Source organism: Ipomoea triloba, chromosome 7 (genome assembly GCF_003576645.1).
Source record: "Ipomoea triloba cultivar NCNSP0323 chromosome 7, ASM357664v1".
Taxonomy (NCBI): Eukaryota; Viridiplantae; Streptophyta; class Magnoliopsida; order Solanales; family Convolvulaceae; genus Ipomoea; species Ipomoea triloba.
Window position 1 is genome coordinate 4,572,995 of NC_044922.1, and position 23,261 is coordinate 4,596,255.

Consider the following 23,261-nt stretch of genomic DNA (forward strand, 5'->3'; position numbering starts at 1 on the left):
CCCCCCCCCCCCCCCCCCCCTTCTTCCCTTCTTGTAGGACATTTTTGAAGCTAAGGACTTCCTAAAGAAGAAAGGAGTCGATGTTGGTGATGATTAAGCGGACTTCCAAAGGGGCAAGAGAAAAACAGAAAGCATTTTGTATTGACGATCAACCACGAGGCGGCCACATCAAATCCTTGAGGTGCACAAGCTATAGACATACTCTGATTTATAGTTTGTGTGAAACCTTTAAAGTTAAAGAAACATTGGCCTGAATAGAGGGATTTCAATCTTTATAGGTTACATAACTTTCTGGTTTAGCTTTCAAGGTAAAATGGTTTGTTTTTTTGTAGTTCACTGTGTTTAGGAATTATTTTTACTGACAGTTTTAAAATCTTACCTGCAACAAAGCAGTATATTGATGATAATATCCTATTTGTGGATAAATTCTTGGGTTTTGCTCAAAATGAGAGTATCTAATGTATTTATAATCAAATAATCAGTGAATCTGTCTAATATTATAGTGATGAATATTTGAAAAATTACACTTTTGGACCCTTATTATGTGTTTATAAATTTGAACCCTTAATTATAAAATAAAAGCGTTTGGTTCTTTAATTATCTACTCAAATGTAGATATGGCCCCTTTAAGGTCAATATATTTGGTTTCTTAATTATCTCCACTCGCAACTCAAATGATAGTTAAGAGACCAAATGTATTTACATTATAATTGGACTACATTTCAACACCTATGATAATGAATTATGATGACTACTAAAACAATTATCTAACTGCTCATGGGAGTTGCCTATTGGCCTTTATTTATTTGAGTCCATCAACAACTTAAGTTCGTTTACCTCATTATGGTATGATTGAATTCTATTAGTAGTGTTAACTCAAATTTGACTTTCTTATAAAAAGTAATAGTGACAATTAGATAAATCAGATACCTGTAATAGTGACAATCAGATCACAAGGTACTTGACACTTGTGTTTATATTTTAATATTTCTCTCTCACACATATTAGAAGAAGAAGATTTTGATAATCAAAAATTTTTATAAGTAACATATTTTAAAATGATTTAATCTATGTATTATTTTTCAAAGACCTCTGCATTTAGCCACACCAAGTCAAAAATAAAGCCAAAACAAAGAGTACAGATAGAATTTTAAAATCAACAGTCAACCGAATTGATTTCTTGCAAATTAATATATCAATATATATATATTCCCTTTCCTTGAGAATCAATTCATTTATAAACGACAAAAGTGTAATAGTTCACATCATCAATCGAAATAATAAAACATTTTACATGATACATTATGTAACAATAGGCTAATGAACTCTAATTTTGTTGGTTAAGAGGGATTCTAATTTTGTTGGTTAAGAGGGATTCCGAAAGTAGATTACTTTCGTTGTTTAAAGTATTTTAACCTCATTATTTATGAATAATTTTGTTGGTTACTTTCGTTGTTTAAAGTATTTTAACCTCATTAATCTTTGAGAAGAACATTTTATTTTGTTCAAAAAAAGGTTAGGTTTGAACCCTATAGTATAGAGTATAAAATATAAATAAAGAATTATTTTCAGTTTTGGTCATATGAGAGACTAATAAATCATTTTTACATTTAGTCTTAAAATATTAATTTTGTCAAATTTGATACACAATTTTATTTATTTATTTATTATTATTATTATATAAGAAAACCAACCCAATGTGATAGCTTAAGTGGCAAATACACTTTTTTTGTGGGGAAGAATTTCGGGAGAACTTGGGTTCGATGCCCACAAGCGATGATTCCCCCTGGCCTAGCTCCATTTCTAAAAGGTAGTTTTTGTCCTTATTTCATAAATTTTGGTCTCCATCTTCATCTATGTGTTGATAGAAATTGTCATTCCTAATTTTATGTGACAAAAATAATTAAAATTATCCACCAAATGATAAAAATAATACTTAGAAACAAAATGAAAAAATTTCATAGTAGTCCTAAAATCAAATGTGGAAATAAATCAATAATTGCATAAATAGACAACCCGAAGTAGCCTTCCTACCCAAAATATTTTATTACACCCATGCACACAGAATCCCAATTTTATAATGTCTACTATGTTTGACTCCGGACGTGCAAATCAATTACATATCATACATTTTCACATTCAAAGACTTGAAAACCTAACCTGATCGAGGATATCACACCTCAACACAATCTTCAACTCTTCACTCCATGTCTCCATCCATGGCAGCTTCTACTAATGTTCTATGGATGCTTTTATCACTTTGGTTCATGGAAGGCCTCCACCTTGCTAGCAGTGCAACCTGCATCAAGACTGAAAGAAGTGCACTCATCAAGTTCAAAAACACCATCACAGACGAATCGAACCGGCTTGCATCTTGGGAGGGAGAAGATTGCTGTACCTGGAAAGGTGTAATTTGCAACAACAAAACGGGCCGTGTTGAGCAGCTTCATCTTCACAATCCAGCTCCTTTTGATTATGACAGGGTGAACTATGACACTAGCTATGCAGCAAACTATAGCAGGACGTGTTTGGGGGGCGAGATAAGCGAGTCTTTACTAGATCTCGAGCATCTGTTTTACCTGGACTTGAGCATGAACAACTTTTCAGGAGCTCAGATACCTATGTTTTTAGGCTCCATGATAAGCCTCAGATACCTTGACCTCTCGGTGGCCCGGTTTGGAGGGAATGTCCCTCATCATCTAGGAAACCTCTCGGGGTTGCAGTACCTTGACCTTGGTGATTTTTGGACCAACAGATTGGCAGCTGATAGTCTCGGGTGGGTATCTACTACGCTTTCATCTTTGGAACATTTGGACTTATCAGGAGTCCAGCTTGGAGAGGCCAAGGACTGGTTGAGTGCAATCAACATGCTTCCTTCTCTTTCATTATTGAACTTGTCTAACTGTAATGTCGGTACGATTCCTGCTCTTCCACGGCCGAATTTCACATCTCTTGTCTCGTTGGATCTCCGGTATAACATCATCAACTCCGCTTTACCTCTCTGGCTGTTCAACGTTTCTAGCCTAAAGCATCTCAGGCTGGATGGAAATGGTTTCAGTGGAAGAATTCCTGATGTTTTGGGAAGGTTAACCTCCCTAACAGCCCTTGGTCTTTCTTCTAATTTCTTCAATACTTCCATGCCTGATTCCATTTTTAACTTGACCAATCTGAAGTATTTGGACCTGTCCCAGAATAAGTTCCAAGGAAAGATACCAACAGCCATTAACCGTCTTTGCAAGTTACAGTTCTTTGATTTGTCTGATAACAGATTCACCGGAGAGATGCTAGAGTTAGAAACAACACCCTTTCTCTGCTTCCATGATTTAGAGTATCTTCGGCTTTCTTATAACTCAATGCAGGGTCCCATCCCAACATCTTTTGGAACATTATCGTCTTTGAGGGAGCTAGACATTAGTAATAATCGGTTCAATGGGAGCATACCTTCTACTCTAGGTCAATTACTGAAGCTTGAGAAATTGGATGTCTCCAACAATGCTTTAACTGGAGTGGTATCTGAACTTCATTTTTCTGAGCTGGCAAGGTTAACTGAGTTGTCGATGTCCCTGAACTCCCTGGCCTTCAACATGAGCTCCCAGTGGATTCCTCCTTTCCAGCTCAAGACTATCAAACTTGCATCCTGTGTTCTTGGACCTCGGTTTCCTCCTTGGCTTCAAACGCAAAGGCTTGTTGAGGAGCTCAGAATCTCTAATACAGGCATTGATGATAACTTGCCGGGCTGGTTTCAGAAACTGTATTCCCGTGTTCACTATTTGGATCTTTCAAACAACAACATCAGTGGGAAACTGCCAACATTTGAGGAGGGTAACGTTCCATACAGGCGGTTAATTCTGCATTCTAACAAGTTTGATGGACCCTTAACTCCCATTCCCACAGATGTGCTTCTTTGGGATGTGTCTGATAACTTCCTGGCTGGCAGTATTCCTCTCCAGAATGGCGTCAATCTCACACTAGAGGTTCTCATACTCTCCAATAACCAACTGGATGGTGAGATGCCAATGTTTTTATGTGAGATTAAGGGAATAACGGTCATCGATCTCTCTTCAAATGAGTTATCAGGTACACTGCCTAGATGTTTAGGGGACCTGCAAGGATTGGCAATGCTTGACCTGACTAGCAACAATCTGCACGGTGAAATACCGAGTTCCTTGGGTTCCATAACGGGGCTCTTGTCTTTACATCTGGGCGACAACAAATTTTCTGGGAAGCTTCCTCCATTGCAGAACATAACATATCTGAGCATCCTTGATGTAGGAAAGAATGAGCTCTCAGATCCTATCCCCGCATGGATTGGGGAAAACCTATCTAATCTTCAGTACTTGAGTCTCTTTTCAAACAAGTTCTATGGCCATATTCCTCCACAGCTCTGTCAACTCCCAGAACTTCAACTGCTAGACTTAGCGGGGAACAATCTCACAGGTGGAATCCCTCCGTGTCTTGGTAATCTTACTGGCATGATTGTGGAGCACAGTGCAATTGAGTATCTAATAATGGATGTAGATTATGGAGCAGATGTTTATGCTATCGTGCAAGGGATGGAACGTCGATATACCAAAACACTGCCCTTTCTCACATCCATAGACCTTTCAGACAACAAACTAACCGGACAAATTCCAGAAGAACTAATGGATCTTAAAGGTTTGTTGAACTTAAACTTATCTGGGAATTATCTGAAGGGCAAGATCCCTGGTAAGATAGGCCATTTGAAAGAACTAGTATCCCTCGATCTGTCAAGAAACCAACTTTCTGGCTCAATTCCTCCAACCTTGTCCTCTTTAACCTTTCTAAGCCACTTGAATCTATCCTTCAACAATTTATCAGGGAGAATACCAACAGGAAATCAGCTCCAGACCCTAAATGATGAAAGCATATATATGGGAAATGATGGACTTTGTGGAACACCACTGCTGAAACCATGCCCCGGTGATAAACGAGGTAATGATTCAGACACTCCAAACCAAGTCAATGAGAACTATGACACAGATGATTCTTTCTTCCCATGGTTCTATATCGGCATGGGACCAGGTTTCTTGATTGGTTTGGTGGGATTTTGTAGTGTTCTTCTGTTCAAAGATTCTTGGAGGATTGCCTACTTTCATTACATTGAAAGAGCCTGCAAGGCCATATTGGGCATAACTGCAGCACAAGCTCATAGGCAGAGGACAAGGTTCCATTAAGACAAATTTCCAGGTGAATTTTGCTTGTGTAAATTGGGTGAACAAGTACAAGATTTTTTTTTTTAAAGTTGTGTTTATCCTTTGTCAGTCAACAATGTTAATGTTATGCAGTTATCATGTAATGGCATCAAGAATGGGAGAACCATTCTTGGTTTAGTTATAAAGAAACTGGCCTACAATAGAAAGTAGAGAACTGGCATTTTTTTTCCTCTTTTGTTATAACAAAAGTGTATTCACACTCCTAAAATAATACTCTGTAATAGTTAGGGACAACTCCATCCAAGTTGGTCAGAATGTTGTCTTGGTAACCACAGGGTCTAAGTTCAACTCTCAGTGGAGTGGTTTATTAACTTTCTTGGTTTGAACCAGTACGCTATAGGCAACTTAGACTGGTTTACCTCCAAGTGGTCCTTCATGCACACTCTCGAGCAGTGGTTACAAATTTCCCTCGTCATCTAAAAAATGACAAAAGCATAGTTCTACACCTATTACAATATTATATTAGATATTGTAGCAGCACAAGAATTGTAGATCAGTCTTTTATCTAGAAAAATATATAAAAGACAAACTATTCCAAGAAAATTCTTCAAGAAGTTTGTTCAAAATTCACACTAGTCAATAAGAAAACACAGTGCACCCACTTTTAAGGGATTAGACTCTCGCCAGGCCACCACCATACAGCTAATTCGGGCTATTAACAATTATAAGCAAGATTATATATTATTCAGCGATGTGTTTCAAAAAAATATTATTCAGAGATGCTAAAATCTTATGCGTATCAGTAAAAGCAGCCACAAAAACTGGGGGGCAAGTCAAGCAGAATGAGCCTTTTATGGTTCACTTTCACGATCAGAATGTTATTCAAATATTTTTTGACAGCTAATGTTCACCCACTTCCTAGGTACTACAAGTCTACAATGGCGGGAACTCATTCACGGATCCAACAAACTTCATTGAGGCAATCCGTCGAACACTTATGGCTAGCAAATAAGACACTCACCTGCCGAAAAATAGAACCTCCGGTACTCGTTCTTCTGCGTCAGCGACCAGAGGTATTACTGCCCAGCACACAGTATCATCTGCGCCTCGTTTCAAGCAATCCCAACTAATACTTCTGGTAAACATGATTCATGAAGTCAAGACCAACGGCTTTACTCTTGATCATTGTTGCTGTTCTTTAGGCTGTGATTGGAAAGTAACTTCTGAAAAACGAGTTATTTTTTAACTTTTTTTTGTATTTAGTTGTATTTCAGATAATTATCTTGTTGTATTTAGTTTATTTTTCAAAAAATAAACAGAATTGTAGAATTAAACAATTTAATTGTTTTGTTTATAATATAACATTTATAATAATAATATAATAATAATTTTAAAATAAAAAATAATAATTAATAAGATATCAAAATAACCCACCAAAATCTTGCAATTCAAAATAACAAACTCAAATAACCAAAAATTATTAAAACATTTTACAATCCATAATAAAGTCATACTAAAAAATCTTACAATACATAGTAAAGTCTTACAATCCATGATAAAGTCTTACAATCCATAATCTAACACAAAGAAAAAATAAAACTCTCAATTAATTTTCTCTTCAAGTTTGTACTTTTTCGCTTGAAAATTTTTTGCGTCAACTATAAAAAATTCAAATACTTTACATATAAGTCATCTTCATGAAAGTCATTACTTATTGTCATAACTTGTTGATACAATTCACTTTCATTAATGTCATCAGTACTTCAATGCTCAATGATGAAGTACTCAATGACTTGATGGCTGCTACAGTGTTTCCAAGTTACATAAATGCTCGCGTGATTCGGATTCCGGAGTTACACTACTCCCATTCTGGAGTAAAGTTGTTACACGGTTACACCTCCCTTCTAAAATAATCACTTTTTAAAAAAATATATATATATTTGAATGTTACTCCGTATTTTTTTAATAGCACAACACGATAGTTTCTAGTCTAAAGTGTTAGTATTGCACAGGAACCAAATCAGAGGGCTGAGAAAAAGGTAAAAATATAAATAAATACGGAGCGAAAAATCTGATCGTAGTATCACTCAATACAAGAATATTGACAAACTGGAACCATTAACCATATCACACACTAGCTTGCATATTACAAATACAGACTGCAAACATGGTTTAATTTTAAAAAAGCTGGATAAAGTAAATGACATCAAGCCACCTATACAGCCTCGCAATCACTGCCACTGATATCATTCAGCCAAAAGAGAGTTAGCTCAACCTTGATGGTTTCAGTGTCTTTTCTTGGTGATTTCTAAGCAGAGGGATCAGTCTAAAGTCAGAAACATATATCGAATTCCACGGGTGGGTTTTCTCCCCTTAACAGCTAAATTTCATGTTGCCACAACCAGACAGACAGGAGAGAGGGATCAGTAGTCTAACTTGGAAATACACCAAATCCATCTATATTGGTCTTCTCTGCTTCTCGACTAATTTTTCACATTCCCCACTAGAGCAGAGGGATCGATCAAACTCGTTTTTCATGCTTTGTTATGATTTTACAATAAACAATATAAGGGGTGGAATAGGATAATGGAAAAGTAATTTAGAGCAGAGGCCAATCTATGCATAATTGCTTCTTACAGCAGTACTCGGGGAGTTTCCTTACTACTATTGCATGCTGCGTGTTACTCCACTTCTAGCTACAGTCCTACAGACAAAAAAGCACAAAATCATTATTTAAAAAAAAAAAAAGAAAAAAAAAAAGAGAGGCTTTGACAGATAATATCTTCCAGTATTGATTCACAAAACTCATTTGCAGTTGTTAATAAGGACAACAAATTGCCTGTAAAATAAAAAGTTTGCTATATGTGCTGTAACTGACAAGGCCAATGCATAATAATGCCATGTCAAAGCATAAATTATAAACATAGAGACTGTGCCAAAGACCTTGTGGTCAAGTGGCATCCGGTGTCCCGATTAACACTCCCACATGGATGATGGGAGTGGGTTCGAGCCTCAGTGGAGGCAACTGTTAACTCGTTGTGCTTCAGTAAGTTGAGAAAGTAGCTATGAACAGATACTACATTCTAATAGAGTCAGTAGTACTTAAAAAAAAAAAAATAATAAACATAGAGACTGTAGAGTTACTAGTTCTATCCTTTGTAGCAGCTATGTGCCATCAGTCAGCTGTCATGTTTAAACTCTAAACACCTTCCCAGTCAAATGAAGCAGTGAATTATGATTTCGAATTCTATTTCAACCTGAATTTTAGACATTTTCCCTAATGAGTTAAAGAAGGTTCATTTGCAAATTGCAATTGCCATCAAGACTATTCACCTTGTGATCCAACAAGGTGGATGAGAGAGGTTAACATTGGTTCAACTAGATAGGGAGAGAGGCTTTAGTTGATACGAGTAGCTTGAGTTAGAACTAAATAGACATGAAAAAAATGAGGAAGGTGCACATAAATTCAGACCTGAAAATGTAACATAGACATCATAAATGGGACAAATTAAGTACTTGGAGCACTCTGAGCTTCCATCTTTCAAACTGCGAATTGTTTCTTATATTCTTTCTTCCATTCCAGGATTTATCGAGACAGAAAAAAAAAACAAACAAACAAACAAACAAACAAACAAACTAGAAAAGGAAAAAAGTAAATAGATAGCATTCTGGTTTTAGATTACAATTTACAAATGATGTTTAGAGATAGCACTCAATTTTTTGTTCTGGTCTAACTTTTTGGAAGGTCTTTCACTTAGCACAGACAAATTTTTGGTATGGCAATCTTACTAATTTATCCAAAAGGACATTAGGCGTTCGGTCCCGACCGACCGGACACCTAGGCGTCGCCTAGACGTCACCTAGGCAACGCCTTGATAACAATGAATTGGATATACAATTGCACAAACCTGTGCAAGGACAGATGCATATCTTGGAATTTTGAATATAGGAGGAACACAGTGAGAGAGAGAGAGAGAGAGAGATCAAAATTTATCATCTTGGGGGTAAATATATGAAAGTGATGCTGTATTTAGATAACTTTTTCATCAGGAAAAGACATACCTTCCAGGAAGGAGCTGAGAACTGTTGACAGGACCCTTGGAATTTCCAAATTGTTTTGCCCTATTGTCATGTTCCTTATCCACTCGCATTGCAGCCACCTCCTTCTCCATGGCAGCAACCTCCCTTCTCATTTTTTTAGCCTCAACTTCCATTGCTTTTGTTAGAGTGTCTACTTTCTTAGCTAACATCTGAAGAACATAATAAAGTTAAACCAAGTAAACATGAGGAATTTATAATGTTGCTGAGGAAGAAACTAACCTCTATAGCATCATCCTTGTCTTTAAGACTTTGATCCTTTTCATGACCAGCTTTCCTCAAAGCAATCACTTCCTTCTGCAGTAAATCATACAATACTCCTGGCACAGTATCCACTGTTACTGTTACTTGTAAATCATCGTGTTTTTCATCTTGATTTCCTTTCAAGGTATTATTTTGAGTTTCACTATCCTTGGCTCCATCACATGACTGGCTTTGCTTGAAATTTGGACCAGTGCCATTAAGAAGGTTTTTACCCCTGTCCAATGACCTTGAGCCACCATCAAATGACTTCGATGTCCCTTTTGCATTCTTCAACACTGTACTGGTCCCAGAAGATCTCAATTGAAAGGATGGCGACCTCTTGGGTAAAAATCCATTAGAGGTCAATTTTGATACATTTTCAGCTCCACCTAGTGATTGCCGACGTGAAGCACCATTATTTGAACATCTTCCATCTGGTGTGCTGCGAACGCTGGTGCTAGATGACCTTAAAGTTTCTTCTAGAACCTTAAGTCTTAGATGGTATCTTTCCTGAGGCAATAGTAATGTTAAATCCAGTTAAGGACATATATAGATGAGTCACAAGTTAGATATGCCATTGTGAGAATCAAATTGTTACTTTTAACTGGGCTTCTGACTTTGCAGCTCGTTCAGAAATTGCTAGCTTATCCCGCAATTGTTGCATCTCTGCCTGTGGCCATTAAAAATTCATAAACACTTAAACATCACAAGCAAAACACAAAACTTAAATAAAGACAAACACAATCAGTTTCAAGTTTTGGGGGAGTGATCAAAGATAACCTGCAAGAATCTTCTCTCTTCAAGCCACTGCTTTACAGGCATTACTTTATCATTAGAATCCTTCCATTCATTAGCAACCACAGTTGCCACTCTATTTGCAGTTACCTTGGCACGAGCCAACTCCCGGTCAAGAGTTTTTCTCTCCTCCTGGAAACAGATAAAAAGAGTATTTAAAGATTTGGGACATTCTGGACATTCTAGGATGTATACTGGCAGGTGTGGTAAGAGCATGTTACATTCAACTCTTGAACTTTCCGCTGGTAATCTCTAACAGCATTTGCAGCTGCACCGCCCGCAAGAACAGCTTCTTCAAGCTCACGCACAGTTTGGGTAAGCTTTTCAACCTCAGCAACCTTTTGGCGATGCATTTTATCCAAAATTTTGTTTTCTTCCTGAATTATTTTGGTATTAAAGTAGAAATCAAAAAACTGTAGCAGCAATAGTGCAGAAAGCATACCAACATTTTCAACAAATTATGCTACCTGGCAAATTTCTATCTGTTTCATCAATTCTTGGTTCTTGTTTTGGAGATCATCCACCATAGAAGCTTTTGCCAGTGCTGATTGAACTGTTCTCTCGGCGTCAAGTAGAGCTGCTTCCTTTGATTTGGTGAGACGATCCAATGCCTTGTTATCATCTTGAAGCTTTGCGATCTGGAAAGAATGAAAGCCAAAGACATTGATGAGAACATGGTTGACTTAATTAGAGTCACGTGTTGAAAGACAAAAGACAAAAGACAACGCTAACCTCCTGTCGAGCTAACTTGAGTTCAGCCTCCAAAGGAGCAAGAATTGCTTCAATTGGGGGCATATCATCATCCTTTTGAGCAGCATGAACCCTCCTAAGAGTGGCTTCTGCTGCAAACTGTGCTGCCATAGAGGCCTTCTTCTCATCATTTATTTTCTTAATTTCAAGATTCTGTCAAAAAACAAAAAGGTTTCCAAATCAAATACAGCTTTTGGCAGAGAAGAAGAATTTAAAGACAGGTTAGCAGAAAAAACTTCATTTAGTACTTTGCTTTCTAGAAGAGACTCTGCCAACTTCAGCTTCTCCTCAACCCTTGCCAACTCATCATTGAGCTGAACAAAATAAACATTAGTCAAGATTATGTTAGCTTTTCCAAAAACATAAACTTACAACCCAGTGAATTTTGATATGCCTAACTATGGAATTAACAAATAATAAAATTGCAATAGTCATTTGCATATCAAAATCAATTATAAGACTGACAAGTAAAACCCAAACAGTTATCAGATACACATTAAAAAGATCAAATTCCAGATCAGCATTTTGCTACTTTGTTGATATTTAAAGAGATACCAATTGAATCAGGGAAAAAAAAAAAAAAAACTTGGTACTTGGGTATGCCAAGACTAAGAATAATGTTTTGCATTTTCAGGAAGTCAAGCACCCAAATTAGTAGGTTAAGAACCAGATATAGAATGCAAATAAATAATTATGCCTTGCTTCCTGAAAGAAGCATTCTTAAGTTTCAATGAAATACTAACCATCCAGAATACATTTTTTAACCATAATTATATCTATCTTGTTCCAATGACAACTAAGAGCTATCTTGGCTAAAAAAATGCACTCCACTTACATATGGATGCACTACAAATGCAAGAGACCAGGAATCAGTTGAAATTGAGAGGAAGCATTTATAGAAACTTTAAATTTAAAAAAAAAAAAAAAAAAAAAAATCAATTCAAAGGAGACATTAAAAGAAATAGCATTGATCATCCCTCTAATTTTTTCATTTTCAAAAAAAATGCTGGAACTATTGACCATATGAACATTTGACAACTAGCATTACATAGAAATGATCAACTGATCAAGAAATAACTACCAGGTATTCAACTGCATGGAGGCAAAGAAGAATAATGTCTAACATGAATATCACAAGAATTATGTCCGGGAATTCATAACACATTCACATCGCTTAACATCATTCCTATTTAAACAATTTCCATTTATAGCAACCAAATTGTTATGAGGGAACAGCAAGGCAGCAAGCCATAGTGCAAATCAGACACTTATAGTATCCAGAAAACAAAATTTTGGAAATTGGAGAGAAAAATACATTTATAACCACGGAAAAGAGACTAATGATGAGCAAGAAACAGCTACCTGTCATCCAACATGGCTCTCTCTTTAGTAAATTTTAACTGCATTTCATAAAATTCTGAAGTAGCCTTTACATCAAAATGAGGAGAATCATTGTATCATTTACTCAAAGTTTACCCTTTTTCATCCCTCAAGAATTCAAAACCAAAAGTATCCTATGGTATGACACTTGAAATTGTAATCTTTGGCTGACATGAGTTTATCATAGACATGTAACAGGGAAATATGACATTGAGCTCCTATAAGGCTATAATATCAATCAATAGTCAATTGTATTTTAAATTTTTCTGATAATGGTGAAATAACAATGAATAATACACGTAAAAAAAAATAGCACTATGACTTGAAATGATTGCATTTTTGCACAATAAAAGGCAGTAATAAATAGAGAAGCCGAACCTCTTCAACAGCCTTTTCTCGCAAGCGCTCAGAAAACCTCAACGCCTTGATCTCCGCTTGAGCCTCAGACAATTCCCGGTCCTTGTCTGCGCAAGTCAACAACAACAACAAAAAAATGCCACCACATCAATCAAACACAAACCAGAGAACACCAAAACTCGCCGTATTCAACCCGAATCACACTGGATCCAGCTGACATTACTGACCTCTGACTTCGTTCTCGAGTCGATTGAGCTCCATTTTCACCGGATCCGAGCCGTGCAGCAGATTTATGAACTCGTCCGCGTCCAGACTCGGCCTCACCGACGCTCTCCTCCTGGCCGTCTTCCCTTCCTTGAAGGACGCCGACACCGTCAGCTGCGGCGGCGTAGCCTCCGCCGTGGCAGGCCGCACATTGCCGCCATTCTCGCCGGAGCTCACTTCCGCCACACTCCTCTCGCCGGAAACCTCCGCCATCTCCGATCTACTCCCTTATCTCCCCTCTCGCATCAAATTCCCCCGCAATACTCAAAACACACAAAAAACACCAAACAGTGATTGCAAAATACGGGAGACACACAGACAGACACAGAGAGATAGACAGAGAGAGAAAGAAAGAGAGAGAGAGAGAGAGAGATCAAAGTGTGTGTGAGTGTAGATGTATTATAGAGAGACAAATAGTGTGTGGAGTTCAAAATGCTGTGCTCCCTTTGTTCCTTTCTCTCTCTTCCCTTACTACTTCAATCAAAACTATCCATCTAGCTGGCCATTATTTGAGTAGAGAGAGAAGATGCATTCGGTGTGTGATTGAGCTCCGGTTTATTATTATTAATATTATTTTTTTTTCTTATTATAAAATTTGCTTTTGTTTGTGTTAGTTCTCGCGTAAACACATTTTCATGTCGAAATTTGTCTGTTGATGTTACAAGCTTGTGTGATGATTATATACGGAGTATCATTTTGTGTTTCCATTTAGGCCTTTTGATAGCTACACAATCTATAGGCTTTTATTCGCAGACCCTATATTTATGGGAAATCACAAGTGTACCTCATGCCACCAATTTTTTCTCACTTTTTTTATTACTCGTAATTCTTTATAATGTAGTATTTATTTTATACTTTATTAAATAGTTTCAGCCCAAAAAATTTAAAACTCACCACGAACTTCAAACTTATGATCACCAACTTGAAATGGTAACTGGATCACAATACATAATATTTGGCACATATTTTTAGTTCAAAAATGAATGAATAGCCTCAGGACATCAAGAGAGGTTCCGCACATGACCAAGTCGAGGTCTACCTACAGCATCCCAACTTGTCCTCCTCAAGTAGTTGTCATATCCCCCGTTGAGGATTCTCTAAGTTTCTCCAATTCTCAATACTATTCTTGATTTTAGCGTGAGTATCAGCTGCCTTGTTTTGCTCACGTAGCACATCGATAACATCGACTACACAGTGTTTCCTTAACCAGCTCTAGCAAGCTTAGCTTCCACTATGTTTCTCGTAGCTCCTCGCGTGTTAACGTTCCCATTAATCCTGTTAACAACTTCCAAACCGTATATGTATGTTAAATTTAATGAAACTTTTTATTAAATATGAATTAATACGGAGTGAAATTTTGTTAATACTGTAAAAGATTTGAACAAGCAAATGTCTGTAAATTATGTCAAAGTAATTAGTTAAATGTGTTTATTAATTAAGTAATTGTGTGTATCATTTTGTGTAAAATGATTTGAAATTAGAGAATATGTAAATGCTAATAGAAAATAATGGTATATGTATGATAGTGTGAATTGTAAGTATGTAACTCACACTTTGTGATTTGTTTATTATTAAGAGTTGAACGTGATTTGGGTTGGTTTAAAAACAATGCAAGTCTCAATAAAAAAAGTAGTTATCATGAGGTGATTGCTTTGCATGTTGAGGCAGCTCATTTGCTGCGTTACAATTGTTTGGACGTTATGAGACTAACGATTATCTTTTTTGCAACACTCTGTTGCTGCGTTCCAATTGTTTGGACGTGATGAGACTAACGATTATCTTTTTTGCAACACAATTGATTGGTCAATCAATTACAGACTTCTATGTGTCTCTATCAATATAATTTGTCAAGTAAATAGTAGCATGTCACATTGACATATATTATACTCTCCCCGTCTTATTAATAAGACTTGACTACAGTTATTTTAATTCAAATTTTCATAATATTAAGTTTAGTATTAACATTAAATCTTAATTACGAGAACAAATTTATAAAATATAATATAAATAAGTAGTACACTACGTATAAATAAAAAAATATATAAATTTGAAAATTATTTGTAAGTGTATGGTAAAGTAAACACAATGTATAAATTAGTATATCTAATTTTGTTAACAATTTATGGAGATGATGAAAATAAAAAAAGGAGAATAGCAAGATTGAAAATAATTTGTTGGTGTACAAGCAAGAAAACACAACGTACAAGTTAATATTGTATCTATTATCTAATGACACACAATATCTATTTTATTTCCATTAGACGCTTACCATCATTAACTTTTATTATATATTGCGAGAGGTACTTTAGGTTTTATTAACTTCATAAATATTTAGTTGAAATATACTTATAATGAAAATAGGATATTGAGAACTAATGTGTTATAAGCAAAATAATAATTTTTAAAAAATATATATAACTCAAGCTTGCCTGATACGTAATCATTGGGAAATAATTTATAAAACATTTTTTGTAATGACAATGGAAATTCGTAATAATCATTATTTGAAGATGTGTATTGGATAAACACTATTTATGTATAATAACATGTAAACTACACAAAAAGATAAATCGCATTATAAAGATCTTGTGCGACGACTTTAAGTGATAAAATATAATCGAACTAGATATAATAATTAAGCTCCACTCGCTCGATCACTTTTTCGGAAATTATAAATCATTTTGGTCACTGGGAAATGCATCTGATTAAGAGATAGAGGGGCTGTGTTTGTGTCTGTAGTGAGTGATTAGCTGTGCGATCTGAAGCTCATATGCAGGTGGTATGTGTAGTCCACTTGAGATTTGATGGAATTGTGCCAATATATTAATCCAATCGTACCCCTATTGCTTCCTTTAGCTATAATCATCACATTTAATTATATTTAATTATGCATATAATTAACAACTATTGTAATCCATATTCCTGAAAAATAATCATCTACTATATTAATTTCGACTTTCTCAAATTATAATACAAATGAAAAAATTAAAGACTTATATTTTTACTCATCGTACATAATTTGTAAAATACTTGGTTTAATGTTTTCCTAATTGTTAAATAAAAATCATATGCGTCTTGACTATGATCAATTTATCATTTTCATTGCCATTATTTATGAAATGCCACTTCTTATGTCTCTAATATTAGTTACTTATCTATCTACCTACTATGTGTCAAACACCTTGTGCTCAAATGGCAAATAGTGATTCTCTTATATGGGAGGTTATAAGATTGAGTCTCAATGGAGGCGAATTGACTCTTTGTAAACTAAATAAGACACATCATATTAAGTACTTTCTCCAATCATGAATTTATTAAAATTGTCACTTTAACTTACCCAATTTCTACATACTCTTTCACAATTATACTACAACCTACTTACCTTATCTCATAACTACTTGATATTATAATCACTTAGAATGAACACTAATATTTTGTATATATGAAACAAAAAATAGAGAAAATGTGATGATATTTTATGTCTCCAATGAAATTTGTAAACTTTTGGAAATTATTAAATTAAATAACAATTGTGAAATTTTTTGTTATCCCTATATAAATTATCAAAGTACACATGTACTAAGTAAGAAGTTATTAGAGTGTTAAATAAGAACTTCTGGACACATGTACTAAGTAAGAAGTTAATAGAATGTTAAATAAGAAGTTAATAGAGTCTTATTGAATATAGTGTTATTTAATAGAGTGTTAAATAAGAAGTTAATGGAGTTAATAGTGACCAAACACAATTAAAAGTGTTGCGGCCCACATCACAATTTTGAACACACATTTTATAATTTGTGAACCAAACACAAAAAATTATATCACGAATCATCAGGTCCATATTGTATCATAAACCAGTCAGTTAGGTACATAAAAAATAATAATGTCAGTACATAAAATAATATTGCAGGTTCATACACATGATACCAATCAATCAATTATAACATAAATATATTATTCCGTATATTCCAGTGTGACGCTATTCCGATTACCATTTCAAATGAGTGAAAAAATGTTTAAAAAAATATAGAAAAGATACTACATTGTAAAATATCATGAGTGTTCCAAAAAAAAAAATTATATTATATTTATGTTTGTATAAATAAAATCAATATATAAAAAAATCTCGTTGAGATATTTTAAATAACACCTATAATGATATATGTTTTCAATAAATTGTGACGAACTTGCACTAGTGATTTTATCAACGTACAATTATGTCTTTATTTTTTATATTTTTGGTGAATACAGTTATGTCTCTATGAATTAACAATAATGTAGTGATTTATGTATCTTTTGAATTTCAGTTTTCAGCTTTAGGCTTTAGTCTTTACGCACATGTAAATTTATTAAAAATTATGAAAAATATTAATATGTTTATTATTTAACAGATATAAATTATAACTTTTTAATAATATTCTCGGTGTTTAAAAAAAAAAAAAATATTCTCGGTAATTTTTATACAATAATTTTATTTATATATATATATATATAAGAAAATAAAAAATTAAAGTTAGAAAAAACTTAAATTAAAAAAAAAAAAAACACATACTTATAAGAGATACCAAGGCAGATAGAATCATAGAATCTCGCAGACTGCAAAGGAAGTTGTTTCCCTCCAAACTCAGAAGCGAGAAGGGAAGAACCAAAAGAGAGCGGAAATCGTTTCATCATAGGAGTAATTGAACATTCAGAAATATGGCAATCGACTGTCTGGTTTTGGGTGAGTATATGCTCTCTCCTGCTCGCATTGATTATGCCCGCCTTGTGTTCGACAGAATGTGCACATGAATGAAAATAATGGCACTGACGGAAATGTTTACTACAGGGGCCGGCCAAGAGGTTGGGAAGAGCTGCGTGGTGGTGACGATAAATGGAAAGCGGATAATGTTCGACTGTGGCATGCACATGGGCTTCCTGGATCATCGCCGCTATCCCGATTTCTCTCGTATCTCACAGTCTGGAGATTTCACTAGTGCCCTCTCTTGCATCATCATCACCCATTTGTATGCTTCTCTGTTTAACTATTTGTGTGCTTGTGTGTCTTTAGTGTGCATGCATTTTTTAGTGTTGTAATGTAGCGGGAGAAGTTTGGGATTTAATTTGAATGATGGGTGGTGCAGTCACTTGGATCATATTGGAGCTCTTCCATATTTCACTGAAGTTTGTGGGTATAATGGACCCATTTACATGACGGTAATATGCTTCTAATTTTCTTTATTAAAAAAAAGTTTTGTACTTGGTTGTTTCATTGTAATAGACAATGAAATATTCTGTTGTATTTCTTTGAGGGTAACATTAATGGTTCATCAGTATCCCACAAAAGCCTTGGGTCCGTTAATGCTAGAAGATTACCGGAAAGTGATGGTTGACAAAAGGGGAGAAGCAGAGCAATTTACTGCAGAGCACATTGTGGAATGCATGAAGAAAGGTACTACGTATTTGCTTTTCGTTGCTATGTTGTTCAAATTCTCTGTTCTGAGAAATTTATTACGGAGTAATTTTTATGAACTAAATTTTTTCATGATTTTGTGAGTTCTGATGAAAAAAAAACCTGTGGACTCCACTTTTGTTTGGGCTCAAAGATGTGGATAAGATGGGGCATTGGGCAAGGTGGTGAGATCTCATTTTAACCCACTATAGGTCTCACAGTTCACACCTATAATGAGAACTAGAGATTAAGAAAAATGCTAATAACTTTAGTGTTACAATTCCTCCAATACGAGAATTGTTGGAGTTCTTGTACTAAAGAATAGCTGCAGACTGCCAACTCTAACTTCTGAGTAATAATTTTGCTGAAAACATAAGCAGCCTCAGGCAGTGCTTCATACAGTACTTTGTAATGGTTTTGTACATTCTGTTTTTATCATCAAGCATAGATTCTTAACAGATGATCAAGAACAGGAAATTGCCAAATTCAAGTTGAACCCTTTCACTTGGAAAAAATCCACACTTTTCCCGAAACTAGCAATATCATCAGCAAGTATTATGTGAGGAAATTAATTAGTGAACTTTTTGAAATAATAATTAGACAGCTATTAAAGTGTATTTGAATCATTGAATAAATTTCTTATCCAATTGCTTTGTTGTCCTCACTGGTGACCCTGTTTATCCTGTGCTTTAACTGCATGCAAATTCAAGCATACATTTAGGCATGTGTGTGTGTGTGTGTGTGTGTGCATGTGTATACTCTATACACACACATATATTGAACATGCTGAAAATAGAGATGTTCTTAATTCATATACTTGAACCTGGAATTCCGGATGCAGTTACAGCAGTGGATCTGAAGCAGACTGTGCAAGTTGACAATGACCTACAGATTCGTGCATATTACGCGGGGCATGTATGATATTGAACTTAAACCTTTTTATTTTATCTTTTAATCTCTAAATTTTATATATCCATGTTGTAGATATTAAGTTACAGTGGTGTCAACCATCAAGAAACTAAGGCATTTTATTTACACCTGAACCTTTTATTCTGTTTCGTTTAGTTTCAAGCTGATCCACCTTCTGATATTATTCTCCCAATTAAACTGAATTAATAATAAACTGCTCCAAAGAAATTAATTCTGTTTAGTGAAGATCCCACACTATCCTTTTCAAGTTTGTGAGGTTATTCCCACACTTCTTCTTCTTCTTCTTCTTTTTTTTTTTTTTTTTTTTTTNTTTTTTTTTTTTTTTTTTTTTTAATATATAATTTTTGGTCACATTATGCTAATGTATTTGTACTTTATGATACACAACTATGGTACTAGGTCCTTGGAGCTGCAATGTTTTATGCTAAGGTGGGAGATGCTGCTATGGTATATACGGGAGACTATAACATGGTACCTGACAGACATCTTGGGTCTGCCCAAATTGACCGGTTACAGTTGGACCTTGTTATCACTGAGTATGTAGTACCATTACCTTTTACATCTATATAGACAAGCACATACATTGTGGTAATAGATCTGTTCTTGAAGTTGCTTATCTGGGTTAGGCTATATTGATTCCATTGTCAGAAATTTTTTTCGATTGAACATTGTTAGAGATATAAGGGTTAGTTGAGATATTTACTCTTAGCCCTAGATTTTAGTGTTAGTAACCTGTGGCTAGGATTAGTTCTACACTAGTATATATAGCTCTACTCTCCTGTACATTTACACACAGAACATATATACGAATACTTAGTTTTGCTATTCTATTGTTTAACATGGTATCAGAGCGAGATTGAGTGACTGGGTAGTGGGCTTTGGTCGGAGTGAGGAGGCGACGTTGCCGGAGGAAGCGGAGCAGCCACCGGAGGTCTGATGCGCCGCCGCAGTTCATGGTCTCCGACACCACGCGCCGGTGCGTGTGCACTGTTCCGGCGGCTGCTCCGGTCGAGGGTTGGTTTGGTACGCTCGTCTCTAAAAGACCTATAGATCTGGAGTGGTGGTATCTCAACCATCAAGTCTCCCTCTCCCCTCTTCTCTCGCCGGTTTCCCCAGGTTCGCAAAGCTCCAACAGCAGCAGTGGATGGTTGCTGGCCCTTCGTCCTTTTGTGTGGAGCTTTTGTTGCCGTTGAAAGTGTTGATAGTGAAATTTCCAACGCCTGTATGGCCGTGAAAGAACCGCAGCAGTGGTGGCCGGTGAAGCTTTCCGACAGTGGTTGGTGGTGGACTGGTGGCTGCCAGTGGCTGTGGTTGTGGTTGGTGGGGGTGTTGTTGATGTTGAAGTGTTGAAGATGGGAATAACTGGGCTATAGGTTATTAGGTTTATGGTGTGGCTGCTGGGGTGGAAGCTGGAAGCTAATAAATAATTAGGCAGTAGGTTATTTATTTTGAGTTAGTTTGGTTTATCGTGTCAATAAGGTCTTGAAAGTTTATTATTGTATTTTTCTGACTTGTTTAAGTTAATTTAATATGAGGTTAGTATCATATTTGGAGTGGTGCCAAGGTGTGAGAGTTGGAGGCAGTCCTTGTACAGGGGTGTTGCAGTGATGGGCAGCACAAGTGCCAGGGGTGGTGTGGACCTGGCATATGTCGCGGCTATTATGGAAGGCCGACGGCTGAAGAATGGTTCAGGAGGAACCACTTTGTGTGCACGCAACAAGAAAACGAGAAAACACTGGTGGTAGGCAGCGATTATAAGGGTTTGTGGAGTGAGAGGCTGGTGCGTTGCGGTTGTGGTGTTTGGCCTGGTTTGTAGCTTTGTGGAAGTTTTGTTGGTGCGGACAAGGTGCATTGTGGACTGACTTGGCACAGCATGGTTCGAACGTTCAAGACTTATAGTTCTAGGTTTGGAGTCTTATGGTTCATGTGACACATATGTAACAAGTTTGGCATGTTGAAATCTATGCTCCAACTTGAGGGGGCTGTTAGAGATATAAGGGTTAGTTGAGATATTTACTCTTAGCCCTAGGTTTTAGTGTTAGTAACCTGTGGCTAGGGTTAGTTCTACACTAGTATATATAGCTCTACTCTCCTGTACATTTACACACAGAACATATATACGAATACTTAGTTTTGCTATTCTATTGTTTAACAAACATCCTTTAGATTATCCCCTTTGAGCAGGGAGTGTGAGTTTACTTTCTAATTGTCTATGAAGTCCTATCAATTTAGACATAATTCCTTAATCTGCATTCTGCAGCCTTCTTGTGAGGAAGCTTTTACAGAGAGTAGTCTGTATTAAGTTGAGTAGTCTCTAGATTTCATTTACATAGAGATTTCATATATAGTTGTACAAGTGAGTTCACGCTGATTACTAGGGCTTTGTCATGTGATGGTTCATTTTACTCCCTGTCCCAAGTTAATTGTCTCAGTTTTGTTTCTTTGCTCATCGGCACATTTTCCTAAAAAAAACATCTAAAATGCATATAAACCCCTTTTCTATATTTATAGTGTCAAATTCTTGAAAAATATTCTACTATAAAATTTCAAGTCTAAATTATAATTGTGCACGCTAATGACAAACAAAATGGCATAGCATACTATTTAGGTCAATGACAATGACAATGAAGCTTATTGAAAAAAATTAAAGTGAAACGCTATCAACATAATGTATTATCCTCAATTCTTCTAAAGTTGTATGGTTAATATTGTTTTTGCTTACCAATCTTTGAAGGAGAATTTTGTTATTTCCCCCCCTAAAATTTTGAATTTGAAAAAGGTTTAATTAATTAATTATTTAAAAAAAAAAAAAAGAATCAATAGAACTTCTCATATGTATATTTTTTCTTTTACAGGTCAACTTATGCAACAACTTTTCGTGATTCAAAATATGCTCGTGAAAGAGAGTTTCTACAAGCTGTAAGAAAATTGAAACTTCTGTCTACTATTTTTTTTTTTTTTCTTATGATCTTCTACAGTGTTTTTTTTTTAAATTTAAAATTTTAAAAATATAAAGTGATTTATATTAATGTGGTTTGTTAAAAAATTATGCGTCTAGGTTCACAAATGTGTTGCTGCTGGAGGGAAGGTGCTCATTCCTACATTTGCACTGGGCAGAGCTCAGGTATTTCACCCAAGAGCCCATTTGATGTTCTTTGGTGTTTAGATGTCTGACACATATTTCCTTCATTTTGTCTGTAAAAAATGATGGTTTCAGTATTGTCCATTGAATGGTAGAGCTGAAGTATGTTGGGGGGATAAAAATCTAGCATAGTTAATGTTACTCTTCAGTGGTTGAATTAGTATTGCAGTTATTTCTCATTTTCTTGCATATTTATATTTGCACTAAGAATCTAAGATTAATAGCAACCAGAAAAGGGGCAGCCTGGTGCAGAAAGCTGCCACTGGGCTTGGGGTCTGGCAATATGTTTAGGTTGGCCAGCATTTCCCTTCCTTTTTTTTTTTAGGTTGTTTCCTATACTAAAATCCATGACCTTCATAGTGAAAGGTTCCCCTTCAAGATTAATGGCAAACTTCTTCTCTGAAATAAGTTTATTTGTTTAACATTTGTGCAGCAAGGGTGCACTCTATACTGTGTTTGGACTTTCGCTCATAAGCTTTATAATTGTTTTGAAGGTTTGACCTATTAATTTTGTGAATTGCACTCGTGATCTAAATGGTTGATTTCAGTCTAGAAAACCCAAAGCTGATTGTCTCATATATTACATTTATTATATGCCGATTCTTTATTTTTTATGTTTAATCTGTTATTCTGTAGGATATTTCTTTATACACACAACCCACCCCCCCCCCCCCCCCCCCCCCCCCCCCCCCCCCCC

General features: G+C 35.7%; 4 protein-coding genes across 4 annotated transcripts in view; 3 read left to right on the forward strand and 1 right to left on the reverse strand.

The window, feature by feature from the left end:
- The window catches only part of LOC116025534 (dolichol-phosphate mannose synthase subunit 3), a 4,446-nt gene extending 4,000 nt beyond the window's left edge, over positions 1-446 (forward strand). The window contains exon 4 of the mRNA XM_031266779.1: positions 38-446. Within this exon, the coding sequence (XP_031122639.1) occupies positions 38-97 (60 nt within the window). The 3' untranslated portion in view covers positions 98-446. The remainder of the gene's footprint in view (positions 1-37) is intronic.
- A 1,773-nt stretch (positions 447-2,219) lies between these two features.
- LOC116025472 (receptor-like protein EIX2) lies at positions 2,220-6,439 on the forward strand. Its single transcript, XM_031266703.1, has 2 exons — positions 2,220-5,208; positions 6,097-6,439. Exon 1 carries the CDS (start codon positions 2,220-2,222, stop codon positions 5,193-5,195), a length of 2,976 nt encoding a protein of 991 aa, XP_031122563.1. The 3' UTR covers positions 5,196-5,208; positions 6,097-6,439.
- Positions 6,440-7,203: 764 nt separating this feature from the next.
- Positions 7,204-13,575, reverse strand: LOC116025312 (microtubule-associated protein 70-2-like). Its single transcript, XM_031266509.1, has 11 exons — positions 13,025-13,575; positions 12,819-12,904; positions 11,309-11,374; positions 11,043-11,213; positions 10,778-10,948; positions 10,532-10,687; positions 10,296-10,442; positions 10,114-10,185; positions 9,495-10,025; positions 9,237-9,424; positions 7,204-7,878 (listed from the first exon to the last, which is right to left on the reverse strand). The coding sequence occupies exons 1-11, from the start codon at positions 13,272-13,274 to the stop codon at positions 7,839-7,841; spliced, it is 1,878 nt and encodes a 625-aa protein (XP_031122369.1). The 5' UTR covers positions 13,275-13,575; the 3' UTR covers positions 7,204-7,838.
- Positions 13,576-17,658: 4,083 nt separating this feature from the next.
- LOC116025669 (cleavage and polyadenylation specificity factor subunit 3-II) overlaps positions 17,659-23,261 on the forward strand; it is a 9,323-nt gene continuing 3,720 nt past the window's right edge. The window contains exons 1-8 of the mRNA XM_031266986.1: positions 17,659-17,784; positions 17,890-18,067; positions 18,185-18,257; positions 18,375-18,492; positions 19,334-19,407; positions 19,822-19,958; positions 22,278-22,341; positions 22,481-22,546. Of these exons, the coding sequence (XP_031122846.1) occupies positions 17,760-17,784; positions 17,890-18,067; positions 18,185-18,257; positions 18,375-18,492; positions 19,334-19,407; positions 19,822-19,958; positions 22,278-22,341; positions 22,481-22,546 (735 nt within the window). The 5' untranslated portion in view covers positions 17,659-17,759. The remainder of the gene's footprint in view (positions 17,785-17,889; positions 18,068-18,184; positions 18,258-18,374; positions 18,493-19,333; positions 19,408-19,821; positions 19,959-22,277; positions 22,342-22,480; positions 22,547-23,261) is intronic.